The sequence below is a fragment of the Pteropus medius genome, unplaced genomic scaffold, assembly GCF_902729225.1.
Source record: "Pteropus medius unplaced genomic scaffold, Ma_sr-lr_union100, whole genome shotgun sequence".
In the NCBI taxonomy this organism is placed as follows: Eukaryota; Metazoa; Chordata; class Mammalia; order Chiroptera; family Pteropodidae; genus Pteropus; species Pteropus medius.
In genome coordinates, this window is record NW_024349140.1 from 336175 (window position 1) to 347375 (window position 11201).

At 36.6% G+C, this 11201-nt stretch overlaps 1 protein-coding gene across 1 annotated transcript; it reads right to left on the reverse strand.

The window, feature by feature from the left end:
* Positions 1-9106: 9106 nt before the first annotated feature.
* LOC120616942 (zinc finger protein 14-like) lies at positions 9107-10895 on the reverse strand. Its single transcript, XM_039880492.1, has 2 exons — positions 10121-10895; positions 9107-9953 (listed from the first exon to the last, which is right to left on the reverse strand). Exons 1-2 carry the CDS (start codon positions 10859-10861, stop codon positions 9813-9815), a joined length of 882 nt encoding a protein of 293 aa, XP_039736426.1. The 5' UTR covers positions 10862-10895; the 3' UTR covers positions 9107-9812.
* Between the last annotated feature and the right edge of the window lie 306 nt (positions 10896-11201).

An 11201-nucleotide genomic window follows, 5' to 3' on the forward strand; every position in this document is an offset into this window, starting at 1 on the left:
AATAGAAGTGTAGAGCGTTTTGAGGTGGACAGCTGTGCCTTAGGGCTCCTGACAACAGTCTCTGGATTTAACATAATGGTAGCTCCCTCCCAGAGCCCACAGCTTTCATGTGGGGTTGACTCCACCCCAGGACTAAGGGGTTCTAACTCTTTAGTGTGAGCTAATCTCCATGTTTCTATCCCCAAGTTCCTGGCCCAAGTTCCTGGCATGTAGGGGTGTCACATGGCCCTCTCTGGTCAATAGGATCCAGGCACAGGGCCCTTTATAGAACCAGAGCTGGGCCTTACCTGGAATTCTGGGAAGTGGGGCTGTGTGAGGTCACAGTGTAGGAGTGGCCAACAGGATCTGTGGCCACCTGGGAGGACAACAAAGTCGGTGGGTGTGGGAGATGGTCAGGACAAGGCCTGCCCCCTCATTTGTATACTGCTTTTCTCTGCCTGGACATATCTACTCCTCAAGTCCGGAAACATGAGCTGATCTCTTCCCTCTTTGAATCTTTTCTTTCCTCTTTTTATAGTCTGTTAAATTATCTAAAGTTAATTTTAGTTGGGTTTTCTTTCTCATGCATTTAAATTATTCCTGATCAACTCCCAGGTGTAGAACATGATTTCAGTGAGTTACCTTAAAAAATGAAAGTGTTCAGGTGTGATAACTGGGGACCTGAGGAATTTAAATGATTGAAACTGTTAAGTTTCGATGGTTTGAATGAGAATTAATGGGGAATCCTACATTGACTCATAGTTTATCAACAGCAGGGAATCTTCCATTGCCTCTTCCAGCTTCTGCGGTTCTGGCATTCATTGGCTTGTGGCAACATAACTCCGATGTCTGCCTCTGTCTTTCCTACGGTCTTCCATCCATGTCTCTGTGTCCTCTCCTCTTCTTATAAGGACACCAATCATTGAATTTAGGGCCCACCCTAAGTCCAGGATGAATTCACCTTCAGATATTTAATTAACTACATCTGCAAAGACCCATTTTCCATATAAAGTCAAATTCTGAGGTTCTTGGTAAACATGAACTTTGTGGGAACATTTAAACCCACTACCCTCCCCCCACCACCACCACCACTCAACTGGGGGTTGGGGACAATCCATCTTGGATGTCACCATCTTGTGTCTAGTGAGACCTCAAGGAGTTACATCTGCATCGGCCATACAAAATATACAGATAGCCTTCATGGTTCAGTCAGATCTGAGTGGTAGTAACATCGCAGTTATTTTCCTCAAAAGTACCTGATTCAGTGAATGAAGGTCAAATCTTAATATAATTTTTTTAATTGTGTGTTAATTCTTAAATTCAGTAAAGGAGAAATTTTACAAGGTGAAATAAGATATTTTGTACATCAACCAAACAAATAAAAAAACATGAGGAAGGCTAGAATTCTGGTCAAGATGGCAGAGTATGTGTTTACCTACTCCATCGATTTGACTGGATCTTAGAAGATTCTTAATATGATTTCAACCTTTTGAAATTCATTGAAATAGGTTTTGTAGCCTAACACGTGGTCTATCTTGAAAAATGTTCCATGTGTAATTTATGTCCATCAATATTTGCTTTGTATATTTATTTTTTGTCCTTTAAGGAATTTACTCATTTTATCTTAGTTACCTAATGTGTTGCCATGCAATTGTTCTTTGAATTCCTCTATAATCCTTTTATTTCTGTAATGTCAGTAGTCATATCCCTCTTTCTTCTGGATTGTGTGAATTTGAATCTTCCCCCTTTTTTTCTAGATTAACCTAACTAAAGATTTATCAATTTCGTTAATTGTTCCACAGAACCCACTTCTGGGTTCTTTGATTTTTTCTTCTTTGGTTTTTCTATTTCCCATTTTATTAATTTCTGCTCTCATTTTGATTATTTCCCTTTCTCTTTGCTTTAGATTTGGTACCTCATCTTTTCAATTCTGTTAATTTGAGAAGTCAGGTTATTGATTCAAAATCTTTTTTTGCTAGTATAGGATTAATGGTTAAAATATTTTTTTTTTATTTTAGATGCAGACCATACACTTTGACCACATAATGTCCCTCAATATCTCTAGTAATATTTTTTGCTTTCTAGTCGATTTTGCTGGATATTTGTATCACCTCTCTAGTTATTCTGGGAGGTGCTGTTCACAGATATATCTTTCTCACACTATTACTTTCAGTCTACTTGTATTTTTGAATCTACAGTGTGTTCTGCAAGCTCATAGCTTACATTTTGATCATGGTTTGTTTTTTAAATCTGGGTTGACAATTTCTTCTTCCTGTTAAGATTATGTAATTCATTCATATTTAGTATTGTTAATATAGTTGCAAGCATACCTGCCATTTTACTTTTTGTTTTCTACAATTCTCATTTTCTTTTTAGTTTCTCTATTCCTCCTTTATAGCTTTCCTTTGCATTAACTATTTTCTAATGTTGCATTTTAATTTTTCACTATATTCTTGAAGTTATTGTCAAGGGTTCCTCTACTGTTTAACATATACTACTTAATTTATAAGCCTGAGCTTCACATTTATGCTAGCTTAATTCTAGTGATACATAGAAATGTCACTCATATATAGTTCTATTCTCTTTTGCCATTTTTGTGTATTGTTATGCAAATGCTATTAAAGCTATAACCCAATATTGTTACACTTCTTTCTTTACCATCTGTAAAAAACAATACCTTAAAGTGGAGTTGGAGCTGCCATTGCAGAGGAACTGCCTTGCAAGGAATTGCCTTGCAAACCTTACTCCTTAAACCTTTGGACTGTTAAAATTGGGTAAAATTACCCTTGGACTGAGCCTAAAGTGGCTTTTTATCTCAAACAACTCTTAACAACAACAAAACAAGAAAGCAAATATTATGACTACAGGACTGAAAAATTAAAACATTGTTTAGAATCAGAATCACTATGTTAGCTTATCTACACCTACAGAAATTCCTTCCTTCTACTGATGTAACTGTTCTCCTTCCCTTTCTCATAAATGCCCCTAGTCTTTGCCTCCTAATCAGAACAGTATTGGGTTGCTGCCTCAATCAGTGCTTCCTGAATAGCTAGCCCTTTAAATTGCAAATAAATTCATGTTGCCTCTCACTTTGACCTTTTATTTTTAGGTTAATACATCTACAATCATTTCCTTAGCCCAGTACAATTTTGCTTCCACTATGTCTTTTGTGTATTTAATGGCAAACATATTACATATACATTATATTTCCATATGTTATAGTTTTGACACATTACACACATAGCATTTTATAAAACTTTTTTGATATCAGATAAAAAAGAAAAAATATGTATTGATTCTGTCATAATTACATAACTGCTTATACTAATATTTTGTTCTTTTATATTGTTATGAATTACCATCTGAGGTCTCTTGTTTGCAGCCTAAAGAACATCTTAAGTAACTCTTGCATGGCAGTTGGCTCTCAATATATTCTCCCAGTTTTGTTTATCTGAGAAAGTCTTTACTTCACCATTTTTTAACAAGGCAGTTTTGGTGAATATAGGATTGTTGGTTTACAGGTTTTTGGTTTTTATTTTCATGCACTATGAATGTTATCCCTCTGCCTTTGACCTTCCTTTTTTTCTGATGAGATGAAGCTGTTAATTTTGCTGGGGTTTTCTGTAAGAGTTGGGTCATTTTTTAATTGCTGTTATTTTCCTCAGTGTGTGGTTCCTACTTTCTTGTATCTTTGCAGATCTAATAATTTTGTAGCGATCAGACATTTTAGGTAATATCTTATAGTAACCATGAGTACTGATCCCCTTCCTTCTGTTTTTTTTTTTAATTGTAGTTTGCTTATTCAATGACTGGCTGGATTATTTTAGCTAATTCTATTTCCTTCATACAGAGTAAAACCACTGATACAAGCTCCTAGGATCAGGTACAGCTTTGGGACAGTGGTACAGGTAGGGCTGTCTTCCTTTTTCGTGGACCACACCCAGGGGTTAAACTCAATTGAGTGCTGAGTGATTGCTTTATTATCATCAATGTCCTGGCAGGACATAACTTGCTCTACCAATTAACCCAATAAAATTTTAACTCCTTTGTAGAAATACTTTCTGAAGTCACTCTTTCATATTTGTTCTGAACCTTGGATTCCTCTTCCCAGAAGTCTAATTCCCTGCTTCTTTCCAGAAAAATAGTCCACAGTCTGGGCTGTATCCTCATTAAATACACGAATCAAAACCTGATTGCCTTTCAACTCATTCTCCATTTTATTAAGAATGTCCTTTGACTTGAACTTTTCAAGATGTTGTGCCAACCCAGTGAATTCTTTGTAAAGCGATTAAGAGCTTTGTGTTTTGTAGCTTGCTTTGCCCCATGTAAAGCAAAAATATCTGTGCCAAAATCCTGAAGGTGTTTTGAGGACAATGGGAAACCTCTCTCTGAGTAACAAATTTCAAAAGCTCAGTGCTCAGTGGAGAAGAGAGACAGTGGCCAGATGTTCTTGGCCCTTCGAAAACGGCTTAATTACAGCCACCTCATGTGCTGGAAAAGGGGTGATCAAGACCCAAGTACTATCAGCATGCCTCTCCAGCCGGTATCGATCGCCTCAGTTCCATGTGTAGGGACTGCTACAATGGTATCACCTAATTATCAAGCCCATTCACGCAGAACTTACTAATCTTCAGCAACGGGTAGCTGTGGGCAGAGTTCTGAACGCTGAAGTCTTGTTCTTCCAGGGAAGTCAGCCCTCTTGGTGGGACCTGAGTTGACAGGCAGCTGCGTGTTCTGGGCTGCAGTATCTGGAGCCAAGTCTTCACCAACGTGAGCTGGGAGGAGCTATGGAGTGCTCTTGGTTGAAATACTACAGAGTCTCATGTTGTAAGCAAGCTGAGCAACTGGGCCAGTTGCGCGCCGTTTAACGGAAAGACCCAATTCCATTGCAACAGTCTTTTGCAGAGGATTTATTTGTACAGCAGCCAAACAAGGAGACAGGAGACAAATCTCAAATTTGTCTTTCCAAACAAAGCCTTTAAACAAGCTTTAAAATTTATATTCATAAATTCTGATTTGGGAAGGTGAAATTGAATAATTTTGGAACTTAACTATTTAAAGTGAGGTATGGGAAAGGGCGAAAGAAAGTACAAAGGAATTTCGTTTCTCTTAGATTCGATAGAATTTGATTGGTCGAAGTTACACATTCCTTGTGGGGTTGTGTTTCCATTCCTGCTAGGCAATAGTTCAGGCACCTCTAGCTTCAAAAATGGGCCCCTGGAAGACCAGGTCTTTACCTGTGAGTTCCCCGGTAGTGTGAACTTTGGTTGCCGCTCAACTTCGGAGTCAACTTGGGTCATTCAACTGCTAACTGCGCAGACTCAGGTGAGCTACACTGGTTTCAGCCAGTGTCAGCTGGTTTGGGCTAGCACCTGCGGCTGGAGGGACCGAGTCACTTCCATTTGTGTTCTACAGGTTACTTTTAAGAACTTGGTTAGTGTCTGGTTTCTTAGTGTCTAGTTTCAATGTTTCTTTAAAAACGTCGCGTAGATTTTCTTGAATAGATGTTCTTCATTTGTCGTTTGCCTTTGGGACCACATCCAGAGCCTTTAAAGATTTGTTATTAGAATAAATTTCACCAGTTTGGGGGGAGCATGGGTCTGGAGAGACTCTTTCACTGTTATGCTGCTCCAAAACATCTAGTATGAAGCCCATTCCAGCAAATACTCACCAATTTGATATAGGATGAAAGTAGAAACTCTAATCACTTGTCATTTCATATGGGAACAGAATTGAAAAAAAATATTTATGGTTTTCAAAAAAGTTTAGTATTAATTCTATGAATCTGTTATTTGTTATGGTACTGTTCAGGCTATTTTTAAATTTGATGTTGCTGAGTTGTATGTCTCTTGGAAATTGTCCATTTCTCCTAGCTTATCCGATTTAATTAAATATAAAGTCCATGATAGTCCTTTGATCCATTTTTGAAGATTCTGTTGTAATATATTCTCTTTCACTTCTCATTTTATGTACTTGAGTCTTCTTTCTTTATACTTAGTCTAAGGGTTTGTTTGTATTTTTTCAAAAAACAACTATTTTTCTATACTTTTATTCTGTTCTAATCTTTATTATTTCTTAACTTTTGCTAACTTTGAGTTTAGTTTCTTGTTCTTTTAATAATAGTTCCTTAAGGTGTAAATACGGGTTGTTAATTTGACATTTTTATTAATATGTGTTGATCGCTATAAACGTCCCTTATAATAATCCTTATGCTGCATCCCATAAGTTTTCGTAAGTTCTGTTTTTATTATTTTTGTCTTGGAATATTTTAAAATTCTCTTGTCTTTGACCCAGTGGTTGTGATGGTGCATTATTTAATCTCCACATATTAGTGAATTTTCACAATATTTGATGTAAATAAGTCTTTAACGTTTATGATTTAATGGGTATTAGACTATATTTAATGTTTTCTATAGTTGTAGGAGTCAGGGGCTTCAATATACTCTAGTGTACGTCTGTTTTTCTTCTATGGTGTTTAGGTATCCCTAGGAATTCAATTTTAAGTAGAATCTGGGTCTTGCAACTTTGTTTTACTCTACTGTTTTGTTTGTTTTACAGGAGCGTTATTGATATAAGGGGAAGGTGTTTGGGTGAGAAAATGTTCTTTTATATTATGATTAACCTGTAATGCTTTGGTGAAAAAGAACCCTGGGACTACAAACTTCAAAAGGTTCTTAGCATTTATTCCTCTTTCTCTCAGAGAGGAAATTTTTTTAAAATATGAGAGTTGTCTGCTCTTTCCACAATCAGATAAGGTTTTAGCAAATTAGTTTTCTTTAAGGAATGGCCTAAGTTACAGAGAACAGAACGTTTTGTGTATATATCCAAATGTTTCCCCCACATTTCCTGCATGGAGCATGAGGCCATATATTCCAGGCTTCACTGTGAAAACCTAGCCAGGCTCCTGTGGAAAAAAACTTCATAAATATTGGGGTGATTTCCCAACTCTGGCCTCCAAAAGCTTTTAACTCTCAAGCAAGCCCACACTGTGTCTCCAGCAAATTAATTTCTTAACATTTTTGTTTATACACAAAAGGTTGCTGGTTTCAGTCGTTTCTCTTCCCAGTAAGAGGTAATTCTCTATATTTACATGTCTCTCGTTTGAGTGACACTGGTTTGCCACGTAATCTCAAATCCCTCAGGGATCGAAAACACCTTCTGATTTTTCAGATTTTCAGTTTTTTTCTTGTGAAGATGAAAATGATCACCCCCGAGCTCTTTACATGTTAGAACAGAAACCATCCACTCGCTTCTGTTGCTTTGCATTTTTCCCTCGTGAGATGAAACCATTTTCACATATCGATTCTACTACTAGAGCCCATGTAAATGTTTTCAAAGTTTATCTTTTGTAGCCAATGCATCTCAAAACATGATGATTCTTGGATCTCTGCATTTGGATTTCTCATCCTCATCTTCTCAAACTTCTCCATTCTGAATATCTGAGTGTAACTAGAAAGGTGTTTGCCATTTGTTACATTCTGTTTTCTTATTGCCCTTTTGGAGGCAGGATTCACATCCTATTCAAAATGAGATTGGGTGTAGACTGATGTCATCACACATATCAAATGAATAAAAAAATTTTTTTACTCAGTGGTGCTTTCTAAGAGAATAAGGCAAGGGTAAGCTGGTCCGGGTGGCCTGTGCAGAGAAGGATGAGTTGGCCCTTTAGTGTGTGTAGGGGCAGAGGCTGCAGGTTTTCAAGGTTTAACCCTGCTACCTGGTGACACAAAAAGGAGCATGCGTCAACCTTTGTAACTCGCTTACTCACTGTGGACCTGGCAGGGTGAGGGAGTATCTCAAGCCGATAAAGAGTTAAATATCGAAAATGAGGTGTTTTAATAAGGTTTACTCCTAAAGTTTGTTGAATAAATGTAGCCACATCTGATATAAATGAATTGAATATTAATTGAAAAATCACGTGTAAAGCACAAGCAACATATAATTAAGGTGACAAACTTTCAAAAAAAAAAAAAAAAAAAAAAAAGAAATCCACTCCAGGGTGTTGGAGAGATCAGGATTATCAGGATGGATTTCAAACCCTATTAAATTATTTTAGTACTGTTCATGCTTATTTTGTCTTATTTGTAGTGATATTGGTGACATTTTGCTACTCTAGCCTACTGACTCACTGCCAGCAGCCCTTTTAGGGGAACAGAACTCTTCCCAGGCTACTAATAGTCTGTCAACTACCATGGCTGCCAGGGAAGTTTCCTTCAAGGAAAACATCTGAAATATTAGCTGCTACAAGTATTTTGAGTGTTTTCCACATTTCTTGATTGCTTTTGTTTGTCGAATGACATCACATGTGCCTAGGTCAGTACCAGTTGTCTCCCATGACAATGAGGACATGGGTGCAGTTTGTCAGAAAACAGCACATCTGTGTTGGATGGGCCAAAGGTTTTTAATGAGGTTCTCCCTCCCCCGCCCCCTGCAAAAAAATAAAATAAAAATACAATTCACCCTTGAACAATGAAGGATTGAAGTGCACAGATTATCTTATATGTGGATTTTCATCAGTCAACCCTAGGCAGTTGAAACCCACACTGTTCAAAGATCAGCTGGCAGTTGGGAATCTGCAAATGCAGAGGGTGGATTTAAGTTGGATTTGCGATGGCTGGTGGTTCGGGGGGACAGTGGTGTCAGCGATCACAGCCCCTCCCTTGTTCATGGGTCAAATGTACTGACATGAAGAATACACAGACCCTGGGAAGATCTAAGAGTGGGATGAGTGTTGGCTAGGGTACAGAATTGCAATAAACCAAAAGACCTATAGGAATGCCCATTCTGAGAGTGTCTATCTAGTTTGAAAGGCTCTTACCTGGTAATCAGAACATTTTACATAAAAATATATTCTTTCATAAACCCGACATACATAAAAATTTACTCCAACTGATTTAAAGAAAATGGAAAAAGGCTGTTATACATGTCAGCACTCCCATCCCGCCAAAAGAAACTTATTCAGTAAGAAAGGGAGAAAATACATAATAGACTAAGTCTATCCAGGAGCTGTCATTTTTCAATAGCCCTAACACAAAACAACTTAAAAAATTTAAACTTAATTGCATTATTAGAAATACAACTTAAATTAACCCAAGGATCTAACAGGATTCAAAGTGTAGAGAGACAATGTTATTAACTGATTTAATGAAAAATCACTACTTATTAATGTTATGTAGACAATGTTATTAACTGATTTAATGAAAAATCACTACTTATTAATGTTATGTACTCTCATTGTAAGACAACTGGAAGGATTATTTCACTTCAATAGTCACTTCTGTAAGTAATTACAGTTGACCCTTGAACACATTTGAAATGCATAGGTGCACTTATACTCAGATTATACTCAGACTAAAAAATAAGTAATCTGTGTATGTGGAGGACAGGTTTTAAGTTACACATGTATTTCTGACCTCATGAGCGGGTGGTCACACCTCTAACCCTTGTGTTATACAGCGGTTTACTGTTGTAGAAATTGTTTCCAATTTCTTAAAGAAACTTGGTAAATATATTTTAATTAAAATTTTAATAATTCTTTAAGGGATGACTGAAGGTTTCCCCACATTCTTCACATTTATATTGTTTCTCTCCAATGTGCACTCACAGCCTGTGATTTTCAAAGGGTTGGGTTACAAGTGAAGGCTTTTCCACTTTCCTTACATTCATAGGGTTTTCTCTAGGATGAGTCTGTTCCACTCTTTGTAAGGAACTGTGTTCTGCATAGGCTTTGCCATATTGTTTACATTCATAGAGTTTCTCTCCAGTTTGAAATCTTTCATGTGCTTGATACAAGTTGATGTTTTCCCACATTCCTTCTATTGATAAGAAGTATTTCAAATATGCATTTTCATGTGTCTTCGAAGGGATGTGGGAGAAATGTAGGCTTTAACACAATGTTTACACTCATAGGGTTTCTCTCCTGTGTGAGTCCTTTCATGTATTTGTAAGGAACTGTAAGATCTGAAGGCTTTTCCGCATTTCTTACATTGACAGGTTTTGTCTCCAGTGTGAGAACTTTGATGTGTTTGTAAGTAACTTGAGGATCGGAAGGCTTTTCCGCATTCCTTACATTCATAGGCTTTCTCTCTGGTATGAATCTTTTCGTGTGTTTTTAAATAACGGGAAGATCTGAAGCTTTTCCACATTCCTTACATTCATAGGGTTTCTCTCCTGTGTGTGTCATTTTGTGTGGTTGTAAAGAACTGTAAGATCTGAAAGCCTTTCCACATTCCTTACATTCATAGGGTTTTTCTTCCGTGTGAGTTCTTTCATGTGTTCGAAGATTACTGAGATACCTGAATGCTTTACTACATCTTTTACATTCATATAATTTTTCTTCAGTGTGACTTCTTTCATGTCTCTGAAAACTTCGATAATTTCTAAGGGCTTTTCCACAGTATTTACATTGATAGGGCTTCTCTCCAGTGTGGGTACTCTCACATATTTGAAGAGAAGTTGAGGTACTAAAGGTTTTCCCACACACCTTACATTGGTAAGGAGCATTTACGGTATGCCTTATTATGTGTCTTTGAAGAGTTTTGAGACACTTGAAGGCTTTCCCACATTCCTCACATTTATAGGTTTTCTCTCCATTGTGAGTTCTTCCATGTTTTTCAAAACACTGCAGATAGGTAAAGGCTCTCCCACATATGTTACATTTATATGGCTTTTCTCCATGACTCTGATACTCAGAGGGCTTGTGTCTAGTGTGACGTCTGACATGCCCATTATAAGATGAATTACGCATGAAGATGTTTCCACATACACTGTATTCCCATGGTTTTACTCCAGGAAGCGTTTTCTTCAGATTGAGATTTGAAATAAGGCTGAAGTTTTCTCCACATTGATTACCCTTTTCCCCTTCACAGATTCTTTCTACCATAAGACTTCTGTAAAAAACAAGGAGCACATTATTAATGATTTCTTTATTAGTGATTTTATATTTATTAGAGAATATTTGAACTATATTTTTGTGATTTATAGCAAGTGCAGATTTTCTGCCATATATGTATATTCAATAGTATATTTAGTATATTTAGTATATTCAATTTCAAACCATATATATATATATGTATATTCAATAGTATATTTAGTATATTTAGTATATTCAATTTCAAACCATATATATATGTATATTCAATAGTATATTTAGTATATTTAGTATATTCAATTTCAAACCATATATATATATGGTTTGAAATTGAATATACTAAAACACCAAA

Excerpts from the sequence above, each read along its gene's own strand:
- LOC120616942 (XM_039880492.1), bottom strand. The coding sequence starts at position 10,861 with ATGGTAGAAAGAATCTGTGAAGGGGAAAAGGGTAATCAATGTGGAGAA. Across the intron at positions 9,954-10,120 it reads CCTATGAATGTAAGGAATGT|GGAAAAGCCTTCAGATCTTA; the intron begins GGAAAAGCTTCA and ends TGTAAGAAATGC.